At 45.8% G+C, this 22,984-nt stretch overlaps 4 protein-coding genes across 8 annotated transcripts in view; 1 reads left to right on the top strand and 3 right to left on the bottom strand.

Moving 5' to 3' along the window:
- Positions 1-13,339, top strand: part of LOC144697259 (uncharacterized) — a 488,548-nt gene extending 475,209 nt beyond the window's left edge. The window contains exons 1-2 of one of the 4 annotated variants that reach the window (XM_078569196.1): positions 4,200-4,249; positions 11,455-13,339. In XM_078569196.1, the coding sequence (XP_078425322.1) occupies positions 11,749-12,312 (564 nt within the window). In that variant the 5' untranslated portion in view covers positions 4,200-4,249; positions 11,455-11,748 and the 3' untranslated portion in view covers positions 12,313-13,339. Of the gene's footprint in view, positions 1-4,199; positions 4,298-11,079 lie in introns of those variants that run through there. The other 3 variants (XM_078569195.1, XM_078569198.1, XM_078569197.1) reach the window with 3 other exon arrangements.
- Positions 1-22,984, bottom strand: part of LOC144697062 (uncharacterized) — a 464,933-nt gene that overhangs the window by 158,241 nt on the left and 283,708 nt on the right. The gene's annotated exons all lie outside the window — the stretch shown is intronic.
- The window catches only part of LOC144697305 (uncharacterized), a 110,967-nt gene that overhangs the window by 13,788 nt on the left and 74,195 nt on the right, over positions 1-22,984 (bottom strand). The window lies entirely within an intron of this gene.
- On the bottom strand, positions 16,443-20,444 carry LOC144697036 (uncharacterized). Its single transcript, XM_078568818.1, has 2 exons — positions 20,367-20,444; positions 16,443-18,222 (listed from the first exon to the last, which is right to left on the bottom strand). The coding sequence occupies exon 2, from the start codon at positions 18,159-18,161 to the stop codon at positions 17,079-17,081; it is 1,083 nt and encodes a 360-aa protein (XP_078424944.1). The 5' UTR covers positions 18,162-18,222; positions 20,367-20,444; the 3' UTR covers positions 16,443-17,078.

Below are 22,984 nucleotides of genomic sequence, written 5' to 3'. Positions count from 1 at the left end.
TAGGTTTGTGGATGTGAATGTACATTTTTCTGTCTGCGCTATTTAATGAGAGTTACACCGACTGCAAGGTTGAAATTATCAAAAGAAGTGAGGTGTACAAACGGTATAAATGCTAATGATTAAGCATGGACAAGGCTTTGCATATAATGTGCAAAGAAAATTTGAATTTTTAGATAAGCGAAGGAGTTGTTGGGTTTCAAAGGGATGATAGGATGTTTACAACTAGCAAGGTAAGCAAGGCCAATCAGTGTGTTTATTTTTCGCAAAGGTACTGACCATATTGGCAATATGAAAGATTTTTATATTATGAGGAAGGTAAATTTCCAAAGACATACAGAACAATGGAATTTACAGATTAAAGAGAGAGAAACATATATATATAGAGGAATGAAAGGCTTTGTTGTGGAGCCATGTAAGATCTAAGAGGAGTGTGTGAAACAGCCTTAGGGAAGCCCACAGCCATTTTTGCAGAAGTCTGCTGTGTCCGGTAACTAAAGTTGGAGAAAAGCCTTTAGAATTCCACTGTCAAGTGGATGCTGTGGTAAATTTGCTGGCTTGCTATTTTAACTTAAGATCTGTTTTGGGCTGTTGCCTTAAAGGAGGTGTGTAGTTGGGAATCAGCTTAATTAGTAATTTTGGGATTTGTTATTGTATTAAGTAACTGTAATCTTATGTACATGCTTGAAATCTTTTTTTTTTCATTAATAAATGTTTCAATTTAGTTTATAAAGTCTCTAAAGGTGTTAGTGCACACATTACTTCTGATCAGTGCACAAATCTTGAAATAAATACAAATTGCAAAACCCCTGTGATAGCGTCGATAAGTTTCCCTTATGGATTTGGTCCGCCTAGCACACATCACCTGCCACGTCATAACACTCCCCAAAGCCTCCCCATCATCTACAAGGCACAAGTCAGGAGTGTGATGAAATACTCGCCACTTGCTTGGATGGGTGCAGCTTCATAACATGCAAGAAGCTCAACAACATCCAGCGCAGAGCAGCGAGCTTGATTGGTGCTCCGACCACTACCTTAAACATTCATCCCTCTACAACCGATCCACAGTGACATCATCTACAACATACACTGCAGCAACTCACCAAGGCCTTTGACAGCTCCTTCCAAACCTGCAACATCTACCACTTAGAAGGACAAGGGCAGCAGGCACATGGGAACACCACCACCTGAAATTTCACCTCCAAGCTACTCACCATCCTGACTTGGAAATATATCACCATTCCTTCACTGTCGCTGGGTCAAAATGCTGAACTTCCTCCCTAACAGCACTGTCGGTATACCCACACTACATGGGCTGCTGTGGTTCAAGAAGGCAGCTCACCATTGCCTTCTCAAGGGCAATTAGGGATGGGCAGTAAATGCTGATCTAGCCAGTGGCGTCCACATCCCATGAAAGAAGAAATAAATGTTGTCCTCATTGTCTGCCACCGCTGCCGTCACGATGATAACGGCCACACTGATTCCTGATCTTATCCTTTGTCACTCCACACGTCCACTTCAGCATCTGTATCTCATGAGTATTCAGTTGCTGTTCCTCTTTTCTTGATGTTGTCCAAGTTTCTGCTCTATTTAACAAGGCTGGTCCTGTAGATTCTTCGTTTTCAACTTCAGTGACACTTTTCTATCACAGCACACTGAGCCGCACTTCTTCCAATTACTCCAACCTGAGTTAATCCGTTTCTTAATTTCTATACTTCCACTCTCTGCCATCACTGACCTCAGGTACTTGAAGCTACTCACATTCTCCAAGTCTTCGCCCATAACCTTTACACCTTCACTCTGATTCTCTTCCCTAGACTCAAACTGACAGTCTATAAATTGGGTCTTTGGTTCACTAATGTCCTTTAGGGAAGGTAAATCTGTCATCCTTACTCAGTCTGGCCTACATGTGACTCCAGTCCCACAGCAATGTGGTTGACTCTTAACTGCCCCCTGCAATGGACGAGGAAACCATCAATGGCAATTAGGAATAGACATCAATTGCTGGTCTTGTCAGTGACTCCCACATCCCATGAAATAATAAATTTTTAAAAACCTAATCTTCATACCCGTGTCTTACCAGTGCTTTTCTCCAGATACTCAGTCATGTTCTCATCAAACCTACCACATAGCTGTGTCATCTGCAAATATCATTGACCATGGCAGTTCCTGTCACATTTGCTCAGTTCGAACATCTGTGACCATCAGGAAAAGGAAAGGGTTCAGTGTTGATTCTTGGTACAATCCAACTTTGATTTTGAAGCTCTCAGTCTCTCCCACACAGCTTCTTACTCTTGTCTGGAACTCCTTGGACATGTCCTGTAATAGTCGTACATACTTCCCAGGGACTCCACAAAATCTAACACATCTCCAGTCTCCCTCCCAGGGCACCTGGTCATAAGCCTTCTCTAGATCAATAAATACAATCTTCATGATTCATTGACCTCCCCAATATTTCTTCACTTGTCCCAAAATAAAAATAGCATTGGCAACTGTTTCTACCGATGTTAATAAAGCTAAAAGTTTTACCCAGTTATATGTGTTAATATTCTGGATAAAAGTCAAACCAATAAGCTTTATGTAAAACAGACAATGTGACAAGTCATTTAATATTTCTACCACAAGTTACTTCCTTTTGAAGGGCTCTCTCTCTCCCCATCTCCTCCATCCTCATCCCAAACAACAAGTATGAGGAGCTCATGAAGCTTCTTTGTCGCTGAGATTGAGACAATCCGATCAACTCTCTCTGCTCCTCCCCTCCTTTCCACTAGACCATCTGGCCAAACTTCCTCTAAAGATCTGACCAACTCTAGCCCTGAACTCACATCTTTCTTTAATTTCTCTCTGATCTCCTGTTATCCTCTCAAGAGCTCATCTTGTCCATGAGACCCACCTTCTGCTCTATTGACCCTATTCTGCTAAACTGCTGATCACTCAGAAGAGTTTTAAATGAGCATAAGTTTATGGAGGGTGGAAGATGGGACACCAGTCAGGAGAGCATTGGAATAGTCCAATCTGGAGGCATCAAACACATGATTGAAGATTTCAACAGGAAATGAGCTGAGGAGGGATGAAGAAACTGATATTAGAGGCGGGAGGAGCTGATTTTAGTGATGGAAAGGGTAAGTTGTCGGTAGCTCAGCCCTCAGCTGAGGGTCAAAAGGAAACTAAGGTTGCAATCGGTCAGCTTCAGCCTCAGACTTTGGTAAGGGCTATGGGCCCATGTATTAAACCACTCCTGGGCCACAGCTGTAGAGAGTTGAGCATTAATTCGTCTCTGTCCCATAGGACATCACAGAAACAGGTCCAATCTCAATGTGGTGATAAAAATTTCTGTTCCCCAATTGGTCTTTCAATCACATTGTTACAATCCATAATTTCCCATGTGACCCATCAATGACTGCAGGAGCCCAGTGCGATTACTCAGCACCGGGTTGTTCTCTGAGCACGTACAGTATAAGTGGTGGATGTGGAACATGCTGATCAGGAGCAGGTAGGAGATGACGCTGAATTACAGAGAATACCGAGTCCAGAAACAGACCTTTCTGTTCAACTGATCTGTGCTGGTGTTTATATTTCACACAAAACAATTCCATTCCATTTACCTCCACACAGCTTTTTGGCTTATATTTCTTTATAGAAGTACCAGCACTGAAATAAAAGTAAAATACTGTGAATGCTGGAAATCTGAAATAAAAACAGAAAGTTCTGGAAATCCTCAGCAAGTTTGGCAGCTTCTGTGAAGAGAGAGAAACTGATTTAACATTTCCCATCCAATATGATTCTTCTTCAGAATTGAGTATTTCCAGCATTCTGATTGCATTTTAAACACATAATTGATGTAAACTTTATTGTCCTTACAGGTATCTGATGTAAATCTGATTTCAGACCTTCCTCTGAACAGTTTTCAAACTGACTCCAGTTCATTGTCCATTCCTTCACTAAAGACCCGGATGGAAAACCCTCAGCACAAGATGGCGGCGGCCGGTTGCCCGGTTAACCCGGGCCTGACAACAGGGGAGGAAGCCCCGCCCTCACAACCCTGTCTTTACCAGGATGGCTGTTCATGATCCTGGCTCCCTGAACAAGACTCACCTTCCTCTGCCAAGATGGCGGCGGATGGTGACCCCACCCCCCCTCCCAGTGCGCAGGTGCAGTGTGGGTGTGCGCTCTGAGCATGCTCAGTGTCAGTCATGGTGACAGTGAGGAGGAGCGGACGGTTCGGGAGGCGGGAGGAGATTGTGAGCACAGGGTAGGAATGGAAACCGCGGCTGGACTGGGAACTGGATCAACTTCTGGGGTAGGATCGCTTCTCGGCCTTTTGGCTAAGATCAAGTGTTGCAGGGGCGACACCATGGTCCTGCCAAGGCAAGGTCGGGATGGAAGGGCTATAACCAATCGCAATCCAAATCCATACCGTGGGTTACCTATCACCGTCCGAGTCACGGTGAACCACAGCGAAGGAGGATCACCTATGGATCGGGGCTTCTTCACCAGGAGGATCCTGTTGAAGGCGTGCGGCTTCCAAGCTCCGGAGATCTTCACCCTGCATGACTCCCGCAAAGGTGGTTATTTTGACGTGACGTTCAAGCGGGTGGCAGACTGCGTCCGGCTCCTGAGGGTGTTCGAGGAGAAGAGAGACCTGCCGGAGATGAAGATCCTGACGGCGGAGCCGCACTTTTCTCTGCCGTTGCAACGGGAACGTGTGGTGATGGTGCATGTGTACAACCCCTTCGTCCCTGTCGCCGACGTGGTCACCTTCCTCACCAGGTACTTCGATAAGGTGGGGAGCGGCACCGAGATTCGAGACGACTTGGGGATCTGGACAGGCAAACGCCTGTTTAAGGTCACGCTAAAGACCGATGGTAAGGGAGCCATTTTCCACCCTCCTTCCAGTTTCGCTATCGGGGGAAACCGTGGCTACCTGGGCAACCCAAGCATTGTCGCTCATGCGGCAAGGCTGGTCATGTGGCGGCCAACTGCAGCGCCTCCCTCTGCAAGATCTGCAAACAGGAAGGGCACCAGACAAAAGACTGCAAACAGGCCAAGTGCTGCAACCTGTGTGGCGAGGCAAGTCACCTCTACAGGACCTGCCCCAAACGCTGCCGTACTTACGCACAGGCAGCCAAAGCCGACCAGGGGGAAGCAGAAGAAATGTTCCATGTCACTCCAACCACTAAGGCCCCCAGGGAGCTCAACGGGACAAAGGAGGACACAGAGAGAGACAAGGTGGAGAAAGAGATTGAGGCAACAGAGAGCCAATCAACAGCACTACCCCCTGAACCTCCCAGTCCTCAGGACAGCGAATCAATGGAGGAGGAGGCAGCAGTGGAAAAGCAGCAGGGGGAGTGGCGGACGGTGAAGAACAAGAAAAGTAAGAGGGAGCGAAGAAGAAGCAAAGGCGTTTCCCAGAGAAGCGGCAAGAGGCGTCTCCCATCCGACACGGATGACAAGGGCAGCAGCTCTTCGGATGATGAAGTGCCAGAGCGGCACCGACAGAAGAGGCGGCAAAGCTCCAGGGCGTTGGAGGACGAGACACCCGAGCTCCAGAAAATTGGAGACAACAAGGAGACCAGCGGACCCCAACTTTGCCTGCAACCTGAGGAGGCCAGTGCACCACAGCCCCTGGAATCTGGGAGCAGTGAGGCAATCATCGCACCCCAGCTCCAGGAAGCCGGGAACAGCAACACCCCAGAGGGGGTGAGTTTTGGAGAAGCTTCTCCAGCAAAGGTCATCTCAAAACCCGCTCTCTACGTGAACCTCCAGATGCCACTGGAGCAGAACACGGCCAAGGAGATCTACCTCAGCCCATCCAAAGTGAAGGAATTTGAGCTCACTACGGGTATGAAGGAGCAGACTAAAGGTCTGGGACTCTCAGAGACAGTGGGTTTGGTAGGAGAATAAATGCTTTAAAATGGGTTTAAAGATTGTATCCATAAATGTGCGTAGCATTAAATCTACTACGCGATGTGTTGCGACCTTGGACTACCTAGCCAAGGTCAAAGCTGACCTGTTGTTTCTGCAGGAGTGTGCGATACCGCACCTCAGCTCCTACAGGCAATGGTCACGATGGTGGTCCCATGGGCCATCGATCTGGTCGGGCGGAAACGACTCTCGTTCCTCCGGCCTGGGTATTCTGCTGCGGGGAGGCAACTTCACCGTCTCCGAGGTCAAGGAGGTGGTGGGCGGGCGACTCCTCGTAGCAGACGTAATGTACAAGAACGCTCCACTCCGGTTAATTAACGTGTATGGCCCGGCACAAGGGGCTGAGCGGCTGGAGGTTTTTCAGCAGCTCCCACTGCTGCTGGCGACCTCCAGGCCGGTCATTCGGGGCGGTGACTTCAACTGCATCATCGATGCAGCTGGACGATCCGGCAGGGCCGGCAGCAGATTGGACGCTACGTCCAGATCCCTGATGGAAACAGTTAAGGATGCCAAGCTGCACGACGTCTTCAGCAACCCTGCAGACGGAGCGCAGCGTAGATACACCTGGTCGCGGCCAGACGGGTCCATTCGTTCCAGGATAGACTTCCTGTTTGTGTCCCGTGCATTCACAGTCAGATCCACCGATGTCAAGCCGGTGTTCTTCTCTGACCACTGCCTCCTACTGGCGGACTGCCACTTGGAGAAGGACCTGAGGGTGGGCAGGGGGGCATGGAAGCTAAATGTGCAACTGCTGACCCCAGAGAACATTGAGGAGCTCAAGAGGGATTACAAAGGTTGGAGAACCGTGAAACCCCTCTTTGAGTCCCTGACACACTGGTGGGAAGCGACCAAGGGAAGCATCAAGAGGTTTTTCATCCTCAAAGGCACCCAGAAAGCTAGAAAGGAACAGAGGGAAATGTCCCGACTCCAGAAAAAGATGCAGAATCTGCTCCGGCTGCAGTCGATGGGGGTCGATGTCAAGGAGGAGCTCCAAGAGGTGAAGGGCCAGCAAGCCTCGCACTTTGCCTCGGAGGCCTCCAAGATCATCTTCCGTTCCAGAGTCCGCTCCGTGGAGCAGGATGAGACGTGCTCACGTTTCTTCTTCCAAAAGGTACACAGAGAGCGCTCTGTGATCAGCAGCCTGAAGGAAGAAGACGGCTTAGTAAAGTCATCACGGTCCGACATTCTGAGGATCAGCAAATCCTTTTATGCCGGATTGTATGACGTGAAGCCCACGGACAGCACGGCCTCCCAGTCCTTCCTGTCCTCTATCACGGAGGTCTTAGACGACAGTACGCGGGAGAGCCTGGACAAACCGCTAACTCCTGATGAACTGACTAAGGCCCTCGAGTCCTTCGAGAAGAGTAAAACCCCCGGAAGCGACGGCTTGCCGGCGGAGTTGTATTCGGCTCTGTGGGACTTGATCGGCCCAGACCTGCTAGGGGTGTACGAGAGTATGCTCCTGGCCGGTAGTATGTCAGAATCCATGAGGAAAGGCATCATCACCCTCATCTACAAGCACAAGGGGGAAAGGGAGGAAATTAGAAATTGGCGACCCATTTCACTGTTGAATGTGGACTATAAGATTCTGTCCAAGGTCATCGCCAACCGGGTCAAATCCGCTCTGGAATTGGTGATTCACCCTGACCAGACCTGCTCTGTGCCAGGCAGGAAGATCTCTGACAGCCTGGCGCTGCTCAGGGATACGATTGCCTATGTACAGGACAGGGGTGTGGATACCTGCCTCATCAGCTTGGATCAGGAGAAGGCCTTTGACAGAATATCGCACACCTACATGGGGGATGTGCTCTCCAAAATGGGGTTTTGGGAGGGAATTCGAAATTGGATCCAACTGCTCTACACTAACATCAGTAGCGCAATCTCAATCAATGGGTGGGAAACAGATAGCTTTCCGATTAAATCTGGAGTCAGGCAGGGCTGTCCTCTCTCGCCTGTCCTTTTCGTGTGTTGCATAGAACCCTTTGCCGAGTCCATCAGGAAGGATCCGGGCATAAGAGGAGTGACGATCCCAGGCAGTGGAGGCACTCAGGTAAAAGCCTCCCTGTACATGGACGACGTCACCGTCTTCTGCTCGGATCCGCTGTCGGTGCGCAGACTGATGCACATCTGCGACCAGTTCGAAGTGGCCTCGGGAGCCAAGGTAAATCGTGGGAAGAGCGAGGCCATGTTCTTTGGGAACTGGGCTGACCGATCCTTTGTCCCCTTCACTGTCAGGGCTGACGGCCTGAAGGTGCTGGGGATATGGTTCGGAGGGACCGGGGCATGCGTTAGAAACTGGAAGGAGCGAGTGGCTATGGTGAAAAGGAAACTGGGCATGTGGGAGCGACGCTCCCTCTCAATTGCGGGAAAGAACCTGGTCATCAGGTGTGAGGTACTCTCGCTGTTGCTGTACGTGGCGCAGGTCTGGCCCATTCCAGACTCCTGCGCGATGGCGATCACTCGAGCCATCTTCCGCTTTATCTGGAGGTCGAAAATGGATCGTGTCCGCAGGGACGCGATGTACAAGCCTCTAGATAAAGGGGGAAAAAACGTGCCCAACATCGCCCTCATACTGATGGCCACCTTTGTGTGTGGCTGCATCAAGCGGTGCGTAGACCCTCAGTACGCAAACACCAAGTGTCACTACGTGCTGAGGTTCTACCTGTCCCCGGTGTTGCGAAGGATGGGTCTGGCCACGCTGCCGCGGAACGCTCCAAGTAGTTGGACCGTGCCGTACCACCTGTCCCTGGTGGAAAAATTTATGCAGAAAAACACCTTTGACCACAAGTCCATCAGGCAGTGGTCAGCACGTAACGTCCTAGAGGCCCTGAGGGAAAAGGAGAGGGTGGACCCTGTGGGATGGTTCCCCGAGCAGACTGTCAAAGTCATTTGGCAGAATGCCTCATCGCCAGAACTTTCCAACAAGCACCAAGACGTAGCTTGGCTGGTGGTGAGAAAGGCCCTCCCCGTCAGATCCTTCCTACACGCCAGGAGGCTCACTCCCTCTGCACGTTGCCCTCGAGGTGGCTGTGGTGGGGAAGAGACCATTGTTCACCTCCTTGTGGATTGTGCCTTTGCAAAGAAAGTCTGGAGAGAGATGCAGTGGTTGCTGTCGAGGTTCATCCCGAGCAGTTCTGTGACACAGGACTCTGTGCTCTACGGGCTGTTCCCAGGGACACACACCGAGACAAACATCGACTGCAGCTGGAGGATCATCAACTCGGTGAAAGGCGCGCTTTGGTCTGCCCGAAACTTGTTGGTCTTCCAGCACAAAGAGTTGTCCCCGACCGATTGTTGCGGACTGGCACAATCCAAAGTCCAGGACTACGTGCTGAGGGACGCACTAAAGCTTGGGGCAGCTGCCGCAAAGGCGCAATGGGGAAGGGTCGCTGTCTAAGACCTTTCTACCACAGCGCACCGAGAGACTGGGAACTGTTTAGAGCCCCTCGGGCTGTACAGATCAAAATGAAAGGCTGTAAATGATTGTAATATTGTTTGTACTGATGCACCTGGTGATACATTTTGTAATAGTTTAACCTGGATTGTACCCTTGTAATGTTGTTTTTGAAATGGTTTTGAATGTGATTGAAGATATTTTATGAATAAAGTATATTTTTACAAAAAAAAAAAATCTGTTCTTATCCGATTAATGTGCTGTGCTGTCAGCTGTGGCTCGGTTCATAGCACCCTCGCCTTTGAATCAGAGGGTTGTGGGTTCATGTCCCACTCCCGGAAACCAAGAACTGTGATTGTACTCGAAAGAGCTGCAATCTGTGACTGTTGATAACTCGAAAGAATTTTATGGGGAAGGGTCGCTGTCTAAGACCTTTCTGCCACAGCGCACCGAGAGACTGGGAACTGTTTAGAGCCCCTCGGGCTGTACAGCTCAAAATGAAAGGCTGTAAATGATTGTAATATTGTTTGTACTGATGCACCTGCTGATACATTTTGTAAAAGTTTAACCTGGATTGTACCCTTGTAATGGTGTTTTTGAAATGGTTTGGAATGTGATTGAAGATATTTTATGAATAAAGTATATTTTTACAAAAAAAAACAAAAAAACTTCTGGGGTAGGCCCCAGGCCTCGTGTTTACCCCGCGGTGACAGGCCCGGGGGGAGGGAGCGATGGAGATGGTGGCTGGACGGGGAGGATTTGGAAACACTTTGTGGATCCGCAAACCCTGAGGAATAATTAAAAACAAAAAACTACTGCGGATGCTGGAAATCCAAAACAAAAACAGAATTACCTGGAAAAACTCAGCAGGTCTGGCAGCATCGGCGGAGAAGAAAAGAGTTGACGATTCGAGTCCTCATGACCCTTCAACAGGACTGAGTAATATGAGGAAAGGGGTGAAATATAAGCTGGTTTAAGGTTGGGGGAGGGGGGGTGGGTAGTTGTAGGGACAAGCAAGCAGTGATAGGAACAGATAATCAAAAGATGTCACAGACAAAAGGAACAAAGAGGTGTTAAAGGTGGTGATATTATCTAAGAAAATGTGCTAATTAAGAATGGATGGCAGGACAGCAGTACTGGAGGAACAGCACCTCATCTTCCGACTAGGCACTTTACAGCCTTCCGGGCTGAATATTGAATTCAACAACTTTAGATCTTAAACTCCCTCCCCCATCTCCACTCCCTTCCCGTTTCTTCCCCCTCCCTTTTATTTTTTCCAATAATTTATATAGATTTTTCTTTTCCCACCAATTTCCATTATTTTTAAATCTATAACTGTAATACCCTGTCAATCTTTCCACCCCACCCCCACTAGAGCTGTACCTTGAGTGTCCTGCCATCCATTCTTAATTAGCACATTTTCTTAGATAATATCACCACCTTTAACACCTCTTTGTTCCTTTTGTCTGTGACATCTTTTGATTATCTGCTCCTATCACTGCTTGCTTGTCCCTACAACCCCGCCCCCCCCCCCAACTTCTCTCCCCCCCCACCCAACCTTAAACCAGCTTATATTTCACCCCTCTCCTAACTTTACTCAGTTCTGCTGAAGGGTCATGAAGACTCGAAACATCAACTCTTTTCTTCTCCGCCGATGCTGCCAGACCTGCTGAGTTTTTCCAGCTAATTCTGTTTTTGCCCTGAGGAATAATTGTCAGCTCCTGGTTTGCAGCTGCGGGGCTTCTCCCTCCTGGGAACAGGCCCAGGTTAACGGCCGTCATCCTGGGTCAGCGAGTGGAGGATGGTTCACATCAGAGGATGGGGGAGGGTGGACAATAAATAAGAGGTTACACTTTGGGCTTAAACCAATGAGGAATCTGATCTGTGTTTGGGAAACTGTTAACAAATGGCCCCTTGTAAAACATGATCTCCAGTTGTAGAATTTATTAAAAGGATACAGAGAATTATCCAACACTTTATTCGAATTTCAGCCCAGGGAGGAGGGAGAGTGTGTGGGACGGGGATTTACAGCTTTGGGGGAACAAGAGAGGAAAAAATGTTCCGTAGAAACTAAAATTAACTTTTCTGAATTTCTGTGCTGTGCTTACAATGAGGTCCTTTGAAACCTCTGCTTACAGGGGAATCAGAAGGGAGAATTTATAGACTGGTAACTCAAACAACATATCACATCAAGATCTAACAGAGTCACTTGATTCATCAGGAGCTGAATATCACCGGCCTTTGAATGTGGAAGGAGAAATATTTGCCTATTCTGACTGTAGAAAAAAAAAATCACTCATCTATATGACTGGAAAAGCACCAAGACGCACTCACACCGGTGAGAGTGTTCCAGTGCACTGACTGTGCAAAGAGCTTTAGCTAGTTACACAACCTGAAAAAATTACAGCATTTATAGTGGGGCAAAACCATACATGTGTCTGTGTGTTTGGTCAAGGATCCAACCTGGAGAGACACAAGGACACCCGCACCACGGTAAAACCGTGGAAATGTGGGGACTGTGGAGCTGGATTTATTTCCCCATCCCAGCTGGATATTCATCGGCGTATTCACACTGGGGAGAGGCCATTCACCTGCATCGATTGTGGGAAGGGTTTCACGCAGTTATCAAATCTTCTGACACACCAGTGTGTTCACAGTGGCGTGAGGCCGTTCAGCTGTTCGTGTGTGGGAAGGGATTCATGAGCTCATCTAACCTGGGGACCCACCAGCGGGTTCACACTGGGGAGAGGCCGTTCACCTGCTCTGTGTGTGGGAAAGGCTTCACTCAGTCATCTGCTCTGCTGACACATCAACTTGTTCACAGTGATCAGAGATTGTTCAAATGCTCTGACTGTGAGAAGAGTTTCAAAGGACCTATAAATTTGCTCAAACACCAGCGAGTTCACACTGGGGAGAGGCTGTTCACCTGCTGTGTGTGTGGGAAGAGATTCACTTTTTCATCTAACCTGAAGAGACACCAGAAGTTTCACATATGACAACAGGGGTTGGATTCTGCTGTTATTGCTGCTGTGAATCACATCCAGGTTTGAACTATGTTCATTTTGATAGCTGGGGTTGGATTTTCACTTCCTGACGAGGGTGGGAACTGGGATTTGTGCAACTTGAAAATTACTTTCCTGGTCAGAGGCACTGGATCCGCTGCCTCTGAGACAGTTTGTGATTTTCAAAGTGCCAAATAACTCACCACCAATTAACCATCTGATTAACCACCAATGAACCAATTTAATCTCATTCAAGAACTTGTTACGGAGTCTGTCTTGAACAGAATGGGATTTTCAATCTTTTCTTCTGGATTCTAAATTGATTTATGGGATACAGGTTGTTTGCAATAAATCCCCAATTGTGAATGAAATCATCAGGTTCTACAGGACTTAACCATCTGGTAGGAATTAACACTTTAAATGGTCATTTCAAAAAGATTTATTAACCATTAAAAGGTGGAAAGGTAACAAGTTAGAAAGATTAAATCAAAGTTTCAATTAACAGTAAGAGGAGAATGTTTAACTTTAACAATTAAATAGACTTCTCAATGTTGCTCGGTTGATCAGGCCGAAGATGTGAAGTGAGGATAACCCTCCGTCATTCGACACACAGATAACATGCTAACAAAATGGATTCTCGAAACCTTCATTTTTATACTTAAAAGATGTTGTAAGCCCACCTTAGCCAAGTTGTTGGAAATAGCTAATTGGTCTATTATTTGTCAAGAATGTGCCAAGAGCTAACTCCATTGGTTTTAGCTAATTTACCACATTGTCTTAAACTTAGGACAGTTCCTTCCTTTAAGCTGTGTCTCTTATCTTGGTGTCTTTACAGGAGCCCATTCATTAAGATAGACTCAACAATCAAGGACAGTGTGTGTTCCTGAAAGGGAGCAAGGCCAGGGCTTATCCCATTTCTTTCTCAGCTGTTACAGCACTTTAATTCTCTCATAAGAAATGCTAATGGAGAAATACAGAAACAACATAAAGCGACTTCTACTTAACTACCAATCATCTGTTGCTCATCAGTCACTGCTTCATGATGCTGTTTTGGGTTAGTTTGTTGTAAAAGGTTAACATCAAAATGGCTTCTCATCTCAGCGTTAGCGGAAAATTGTGTTTTAACCTTGTTAGCTTATTACAATGAATATGAAACGAAATGAACCTGAACATGGTTGGGCTGCACTAAAGTTTATTACCCAGGCTTACTTACAGGATGATGCCAGACATGTTAGTGCACAGCTGTTAGAGTTACTAAGCGTCAAAAGGAAGTTAATTTTCTTTTTTTTGTGTGTAAAATTTATTGGGTAGACTTGTTCTGGTTTGAGCGCTGTACCTCAACTTGACGTCAGTGCGCACTTATGTTTTCTTTATTGTCCTGGTCATTTCATGAACTGCCAGCTCCCCTCTGCAAAGCAGCAGCAAACCCCAAAATGGCTGCTGTCTGCATTTGCTGCTGGCGTCAGACAAGAGGCTCCCTCCCCCTGGAGGCACTTGGTGCCTCGGATTGGATGGTGAGCTCACCTCCTGCCAAAACAGCTCATTTACATTTAAAAATAGTGTCACAAGAGCAATGCAGTTCAGGTGCAGTGTCTGAACTTGGAATTAATCCAGTGTCAGGTTTCCAAACCTCTTTGAAAATCCAGCTCTTGGGAGTTTATTCCTCCTGATGTTAATAATCCCTGCAACAGGGCTGGAGTTTAATATTCTGGTCAAATGTCAAATAAATCAACTTGGTGTCCAACACAGTGTGTGGAGTATTTGTTTTCTCCAGGTTAAGAGGAGACAAATTGAAATCCTGTTCTTGACTGTTCCATTTCTGGGCCTTTTCTCCACTGTTAAAGAAAGATTTGTATTTCTGCAGAGCCTTTAATGACATCAGGGATGTCCCAAAGCATTTTACAGCCAATGAAATTCCTTCGAAGTGCAGTCAATGTTGTAATGTAGAAAATACAGCAGCTAATTTATGCACAGCAGGATCCCATAGACAAAAAATTGATAATACCCAGATGATCTGTTTCAGTGATGTTGTTTGAGGGATAAATATTGACCAAAACTCTTGGTAGAAACCCCCAGCTCTTTGAAATAGTGTCAATGGATCTCTTACACCCATCCATTCTGTCTCAGTGCCGTCTCTGACAGTGCAATGCTCCCTCAGCACTGCAGTGGAATGTCAGCCTGGACTTTATGCTCATCTTTCTGGATGTGGATTTGGACCCACAGCCTCCTGACTCAGACATAAATGCAACACTGAGCCACGACTAACAACTCATCATCACTCTGGATTATTTCAGTTCCCAGACTTTTGGTTACCCTCATGGACAAGTCCCAGCTGCCTATACCTTCCAGAGTGTCTGTCCTAGCCTTGGTAGCAAACATCATCTCACTTATCTGAAAAGGAGGAAGAGAGAAAATGGGGAACTAGAAACCAGTTAGCCTAACATCAATAATTGGCAAAATGTAGGAATCTATCATGAGGGATGTGTTAACAGGGCATTTAGAAAATCATTAACTGATTAAGCAGAGCCAATATGGATTTATGAAAGGATTTATGGATTCATATTTGACAAATCTGTTCAGAGCTTTTTGAAAATGTAATAAGTAAGGAGGATAATGAGGGTATCAAGAGATGTTGTGTATTTGGATTTTCAAAAAGCATTTGATAAGGGGCCACACAAGAGGTAATTACACATAATTCGGTCTGGTGTTTGGGGGTATCTTAGCATGGACTGAGGATTGGTTAATGGTCAGAAAACAGAGAGTAGGAATAAACGGGACATTTTCAGGGTGGCAGGTTGTGACTAGCAGGTACCACAAGGATTAGTAGTTGTGCCTCAGCTATTTACAATCGATATCAATGATTCAGATGAGGGGACTGAGTGTAATGAATCCAGGTTTTCTGATGATACAATGTTGGGTGGGAAAGTAAGTGCTGAGGAGGACACAAAGAGGCTGCAGAGGGATATAGACAGGTTGGGTAAGAACATGGCAGATGAAATACAACATGGTGAAATGTGAAGTTATACACTTTGGTAGGAATAATAAAAAAAATAATATTTTTTGAATGGTGAGAGACTGGGAAATATTTGCATTCAGAATGACCTGGCTGTTCTTGTACATGAATCACAGAAAGTTAACACGCAGGTACATCAAGCAAATGGTAAATGATCTGTTAGCTTTTATTACAAAGGGATTGGAGTATAAGAGTAAAGATGTCTTACTACAATTACACAGAGCATTGGTGAGGCCTCACCTGGAGTACTGTGTGTGGGTTTAGTCTCCTTACCTAAAGAAAGACATACTTGATCTAGAGGGAGTGAAACAAATGTTCACCAGACTGGTTCCTGGGATGAGGAGATTGTCCCATGAGGAGAGATTGAGCTGATTAAGCCTATATTGAATGGAGTTTAGAAGAATGAGAGGTGATCTAACTGATACATTCTTAAGGGGCCTGAAAAGTAGATGCTGAGAAAAAGTTTCCCATCTGGAGAATCTAGACACGGGGATTAGTCTCAGAATAAGGGGTCAACCATTCATGACTGAGATGAGGAGGAATTTCTTCATTCAGAATTGTGATCCTTTGGAATTTTCTACCCCAGGGAGCCGTGGTTCTCAGTTTTATTTAAGACAGAGGTCGATAGGGTTTTGGAATTTTCTATCCCAAGGATCCATGGTTCTCAGTTATATTTAAGACAGAGGTTAATAGGGTTTTGGAATTTTCTATCCCAAGGATCCGTGGTTCTCAGTTATATTTAAAACAGAGGTCGATAGGGTTTTGGAATTTTCTAACCCAGGGAGCTGTGGTTCTCAATTATATTTAAAACAGAGGTCAAAAGGGTTTTGGAATTTTCTATCCCAGGGAGCTGTGGTTCTCAATTATATTTGAATCAGAGGTCAATAGAAGTTTGGGGACAAGGGGAATTAAGGTTTGTGGGGAGTGTGGAGCTAAGGTAGAAGATCAGACATGATCGTATCGACTAGCAGAGCAGGCTTAATGGGCTGAATGGCCTTTCCTGCTCCTATTTCTTATGTTCATTAAACCTCAGTCTGGCTCCCCTCAAGCTGCTGAGTGAGTGAATTAAATCTTTCTTCACAAATCACCTGGATACCAGACTACAAGTCAGGCCATGAACATTGTTTATTGTTTTCAAATCACAGTGAAATGTGGGCACACAGACCCTTTCTAGACGTGTCTAAATGTAATCAGAGTTATCCAGCAGTTCAGCACTAATGGGGAGAGCTATTTCACAAAACAAGGAACAAAGATTCCACAAGATATTCAGTGATTCACTGCAAATCAGCACGAATGGATGCTGAGTATTAATTACAGCAGAGAGCAGAGTCTGAGGTTATAAATTGGTGAGTTTGTTTTCAGAGTAATTCCTTCAATATCTGACAAATTAACAGCTTTGATCAGCCCGTCTCACAAACAGCTCGAGCCTACAAACATTCAGAGCTTACCAATCCTCATCCTTGAGTTACAGAACAGACTTTCTCCGGTCAATATTGAGCTGCAGGATTGCACTGTGATCTGTTTATTGTTCATCTTTAGTTCAAGACAGTTTCTGAGTGATTTACATTGAAAACGAGGTTTGCAGACATGATGGTTTATTCACACATGATTGAGAGACGGTGCAGGTACACGCTAAGTCTAAACTGGGCAACTGACATTAGAGATCAACCCCAACTGTCAGAATGGACATGGTTTAGTCCAGGATGTGATTAACAGCAGCAACAACAGCAGAATCCAACCCCTGTAATCACTTGTGAATTCGCTGATGTTTCAGCAGGTTGGATGAACGAGTGAATCTCTTCTCACACACAGAGCAGGTGAACGACCTCTCCCCGGTGTGAATTTGCTGATGATTCACCAGATCATTTCTGCTTTTAAAGTGCTTCTCACAGTCAGAACATTGAAAAGGTCTCGTATCTGTGTGAACAAGGTGATGTGTAGTGAGATGAGATAAACGAATGAATCTCTTCCCACACTCCGAGCAGGTGAACGGTCTCTCCCCAGTGTGAACTCGCCGGTGTGCAGTGAGTTTGCCTGCTCGCCTGAACCCCGTCCCACAGTGAGAACACACGAACGGTCTCTCGTCAGTGTGAACACGTTGATGGGACGTCAGTTTTTCAGACCTTTTAAAGCACTTCCCACAGTCTGGACATTTAAAAGGTCTCTCGTCTGAGTGAACATGCCAATGCCTCAACAGATTGGATGACCGAGTGAATCCCTTCCCACACTCGGAGCAGCTGAACAGCCTCTCCCCGATGTGAGTGCATTGGTGTTTCAGCAGGGTGGAGGATCCCCTGAACCTCTTCCCACACTCAGAGCAGCTGAACGGCGTGGAACTGGTGTGAATGCGCTGGTGTTCCATCAGTGAACGTGGGCTTTTAAAGCTCTTTTCACAGTTGCAGCATTTAAACTCTCCCTCGTCAGTGTGAACTCGGTGTGTCCACAGGACAGAAAAATGATTGAATCCCTCCCCACACATGGAGCAGGTGAACAACCTCTCCCTGGTGTGAACTCGCTGGTGTGTGGTAAGGTCACCCGATCGCCTGAAGCCAGTCCTGCAGTGAGAGCACCTGAACAGCCTCTCCCCAGTGTGAACTCGTTGGTGTTGCAGCAGGTTGGATGACTGAGTGAATCCCTTCTCACACTCAGAGCAGGTAAACGGCCGCACCCCAGTGTGAGTGCACCGATGAGTTTCCAACTGAGACGAGTAATTGAACCCCTTCCCACAGTCCCCACATTTATAGGGTTTCTCACCAGTGTGAACGGTGCTTTTTCCTTCCATGTTCCAAGGCTGATGACATTCCCGTCCTGATAAATTGAGAGACTCCATCAGATTCTGACGTGATGTTTGGTTTCAGTTTCCCGACTGCAAATCCTCCCCTTCTAATACCCTGTGAAATTGATTTAAAACAGATAAAAGGGAGTGAGAGAGAACCCACAAAAACACAAAGGCAGGTTGTGAAATTGAGCTGAATGAATCTGGTCATTTGTGGGGCCGGCACCAGGGGAAAGTGACCATGAAAACTGCTGGATTGTCATAAAACCCCAACTGGTTCACTAATGTCCTTCAGGGTACGGAACCTGCCAGCCGGGCTGGAGCTACACAAGAGCCTGGCCCCTATGGAAGGAGAAAGAGAGAGAGGTGGAGGAGGGGGCAACAGAGATGGACTTGATACATGAGAATTTTGACAACATGTCCCAAACCCAGCACCCCATCTGCTAGAAGAGCCAGAGCAGCTGGTGCATGGGAAAACCATCACGTCCAAGACACACCAGCAAGTTCTTTGTTTTGTTACCTTTATTCTTAAAAGAAAGTATCTTTCTTTGGGCTATTCTCAAGGTTTTGCAAGACGAAACCAAACAGAAATTTGCTTGTACTTCTTGCAATTTAGTTATTGTCTTCACTGCTCACGAAGTGATCTGCTCGACAATGAGGGTGATCACTTTTTGGAACAACCTCCATTTTGTCTGTGACCTTGACCCTGAGCTTCTGGTCATTTGTCATTTTAATTCTCCGCCCCACTCCCACTCTGACCTCTCTGTCATTGGTCTCCTGAACTGTTCCAAAGAAGCTCAGTGGGAGCTTGAGGAACAGCAGCTCATCTTTCGATTCGGCACTTTACAACCTTACAGACTCAATATCGAGTTCAGCAGTTTCTGCACCAACAGGATCAGGATTGTCAGGATCGGGAACTCTCTACCTGAAAAGGTGCTGGAACCTGATTCTATGTTTAGACTCCGCTCACTCGTCCTAGATTCCCCAACCAGTGGAAATAGTTCCTCTCTCTCCACCCTGATAGTTACAATTAATATACTGAAAACTTTGATCAAATCACCTCTTAATCTTCTAAATTCAGGGATCACAATCCTCACAGTGAGTGGTGTATTTTAGCAGAATGGATAGAGAGAGTCTATATAATGAAAGGCACAGTTCTAAAGAGTGAGCAGGGACAGAGGGACCTGCGGGTTCATGTGCAGAGATCTTTGAAGGTGACAGGACTTATTAAGAGAGTAGCTGGTGAAAATAAATTGAATCTCGAGCTACACGAATAGTGGCGTTGAGTACACAAACAGGGAAGTTATGCTGAATCTTTATAAAGCTCTGGTTAGGCCACAATTCGAGAATTGGATCCAGTTCTGGTCACCTCACTTTAGGAAGGATGTGAAGGTCATTGAGAAAAGTGCAGAGGAGTTTTACTAGAATGGTTCCTGCAAAGGAGGTTGAGGGGAGATTGATAGAGGTGTACAAGATTATGACAGGTTTAGATAAGGTAGAAAAAGAAAGGCTATTCCCATCAGCTGATTGCTCAAGGACTCATGAACACAGATTTAAGGATTTGGGTAAGAGATTGAGGGGCTTCTGAGGGAAAACATTTTTACACAGTGAGTGTAATGAGCTGGAACTTGTTGCCTATGAGGGTGGTGGAAATGGACATGATGAATGACCTCAAAAGGAAATTGGATAGGCACTTGAGGGAAATAAACCTGCAAGGATACAGGGATAGAGCAGGGGAATGGGACTGACTGGATTGCAGTAGAGAGCTGGCATGGACTCAATGGGCCGAATGGCCTCCTCTGTGCCATAATAACTCTATGACTCGATGCTCAAAATCATGAGGGGGTTGGATAGAGTAGAAAGGGAGAAACTGTTCCTGCTTGGAAAACAATAGAGAACAAGACAGCAAAGATTTGAAGTGATTTGCAAAAAAAGGCAAATATGATGTGAGAAAAAATCTTTTTCACATAGTGAGTGGTTCGGGAATGCACTGCCTGGAAGTGTGGTGGAGACAGCTTCAATCGAGGCATTCAAGAAGACATTGGATGATTATTTAAATAGAAACAATATGCAAGGGTACGGGGAAAAGGAGAATGGCACTGTTATAATGCTCATTTTGAGAGCCGGTACAGACACGATGGGCTGAATGGACTCCTTTGTGCCGTAACAATTCTGTTCTGTTTTTATTTCGGGTTTCAGGCCTACACTGAGTACTTATGAAGCATCCCCGCTCACTTCGATGATTCTAATCCTCCTCACCCAGCCACCGGCTCCATTACTCAACTACACTCGATCACTTCCTATCCGTTCCTTGCAGCTCCTGTGACAGCCCACACTGCGCATGCTCGGGTCGCAACGGAGCAGTGCGCTTGCGCGAAGAGCCCCTGTAATGTGGATAGAGCACATTCATACTCGCAGCGAATGCTGGGTAAGATCCTCTCCATTGAAAGTCGATAGTTGTTGATGAACATAAAGTTGTGCGATTCGATTACGATTGGAGCCATTGGGCCACGATACCAATTCATTAAATTAATTGATGCAGCAACTAAAGACCACGGGCCCTCTAACATAGTTTTGGACTGGCTCTGATTAAAAGCAGAACGAACACCTACAGTTAGGTGTGAACTCACCGGGGTATCAGCAGGTGGAGTGTAAAAGTGCTTTTCCCCCATATACAGAATAGTTAAACTGCCCCTCACCAACATGAAAGCACTGACAGTGGATCAAGTGTTTTTAGCTTTTAAAGATAGAATGTTAACCATTGGCTCAACTGAGCAAATCCCTTCACACACAGGAAGTGTCTGAGTGGTCTCCCTCTGGTGTGACTGTGCTGTTGTGTCAGTAAATGGGATGACTGAGTGAATCCATTTCCACATTCATCTGGCAAAGTATCTTTTCACGGGGGGATTTTACCCATGCGTTTCCAGCTCAGACGGGAATCTCAAATGCCCCTGGTAATGAATTCCACGTTCTCAGCACTCTCCAGTTAAAGAAAAGCAAAATACTGTGGATGCATCAGATTTGAATTAACATTCGAAAATTCTGGAAATACATGGTAGATCTGATAGTATCTGTGGAGAGAGAAACAGAGTTTGCATTTCAGGCCTATGAGCTTTCATCAGAACTGCACAGACCTGAAATATTAACGCCCTTTCTCCTTCCACAGATATGATGAGCATTTCCAGCATTTTCTGTTTTTATCTCTGGTTGCTCTAGAACTGTACATTAGATTTATCAGTGACAAACTGATATTTATTCTCATCTGTCTGCAACTGGAAACATCTTTCACTTGTCTGCCCTGTCAAACCTTTTCATAATCTTAAATGTTCAGGTCATCCTTCTCTTTTCCAGAGAAAACATTTACAGCCTGTCCAATCTTTCCTGTTGGTTGTAACCTGCCAGTTCTGCCATTATTCGAGTATTTTTTTTTCTTGCATCTTCTCCAGTTCTTCCAGATCCATTTTATATATGAAGCTAATCTGAGCAGCAAACTCACTGTTGTCCTCAAATGCCTGTATGTTGCGGCATTTTAATCATTAGCTGAATATAAGATGGTATGGAATGAGCAGATCCAACGAGCCAGTCTGTAACATTATGGAGCATTTACAAAGTTAACTTTTCCCCTTACAGTGGGATGGTGGGTTGTTTAACTCTTAATCCATCAGTTATGACATAAAGAATAACTAGTCAGAGAAAGACAGGATTTCAGGGGGGTGACTGAAGCCAGATGAAAGTTCAGTTAATATGATTGCCAAGCAGTGACAGGGAGCACTTGCGATTCATGTGCACCCTCTCTATGCATTTTCCAGATTAAAAATGAATTGAATCTATCACTCTCCATCTTGAGTATATTCAAGATGCAAATCCATGAAGATTTGGATACTCAGGGAATCAATAGATTTGGGGATAGAGTGGGAAAGTGGGGTTAAGGTGGAAAGTCATTTAATGGTTCAGAAGCTCAAGGACCGTATGGTCTACACCTGCTCATATTTCTTGTGCTCTTATGAACATCAGTGTGAATCATTTCTATGCAAACACAGCAGATGCAACACCCACACTTTCACCTCCCCTTCTTACATTCCAGGGCCGCACACACACTTTCCAAGTGGCACGGTGATTTCCTGTGTCTTCTTGCAATTTAGTATTATGTTACCTGCTCATAATGCGATTTCCTCTACACTGAGGAGACTAAATCTGGATTGGATGATTGCTTTGTGGAATATCACCAGTCTGTGAGCTTCCGGTCATTTACTATTTTAATTCTCACCTCACTTCAGGTCTGACCTCTGCCCTCAGCCTCCCGCACTCTTCTAATAAACCTCAAAGGAAACTTTAGGAATAGCACCTCATTATTGATTGGCCACTTCATGACCTTCTGGACTCAACATTCATTTCAACAATTTCAGATCATAACCACTCCCTTTTTTTCCCACACAGTAGCTGCTGCTAATGGTTCTGCTGTTACGATTTGTACTTCCTCTGGACTTGTCTTTTATTTGTTCACTTGTTCCATTGGTTTGTCTACTTGTATCATTATCGCCCAATTTTGCCTTACACCATCATCCCCTTTGTCATTTAATCTCCAACCTTCCATCCTTTCACAAGACCGTTTTTCTTTCCTGCTCTATGCTTCTCTTATCCCCGACTCTGTACCTGTTGGTAAACATAGGAACGTCGTCCTTCCAGTTTGGATAAAAGTTCAGTGACCTGAAAAATTCACTCTGTTTCCCTCTCCATAGATGTGGTTTGCTGAGTGTTTCCAACATTTTCTGTTTTGAGGTAAGATTTCTGGCATCTGCAGTATCTTGTTTTTGGGTCACTGTGGATCAGTTTACTCTCACTTTCCATTACCTGTTTCAAGGTGAAGAAGGAACGTT

Source organism: Cetorhinus maximus, chromosome 23 (genome assembly GCF_964194155.1).
Source record: "Cetorhinus maximus chromosome 23, sCetMax3.hap1.1, whole genome shotgun sequence".
Lineage (NCBI taxonomy): Eukaryota > Metazoa > Chordata > Chondrichthyes > Lamniformes > Cetorhinidae > Cetorhinus > Cetorhinus maximus.
This window is presented reverse-complemented; position numbering and strand designations above follow the sequence as displayed.

Excerpts from the sequence above, each read along its gene's own strand:
- LOC144697036 (XM_078568818.1), bottom strand. The coding sequence starts at position 18,161 with ATGGAGTCTCTCAATTTATCAGGACGGGAATGTCATCAGCCTTGGAAC.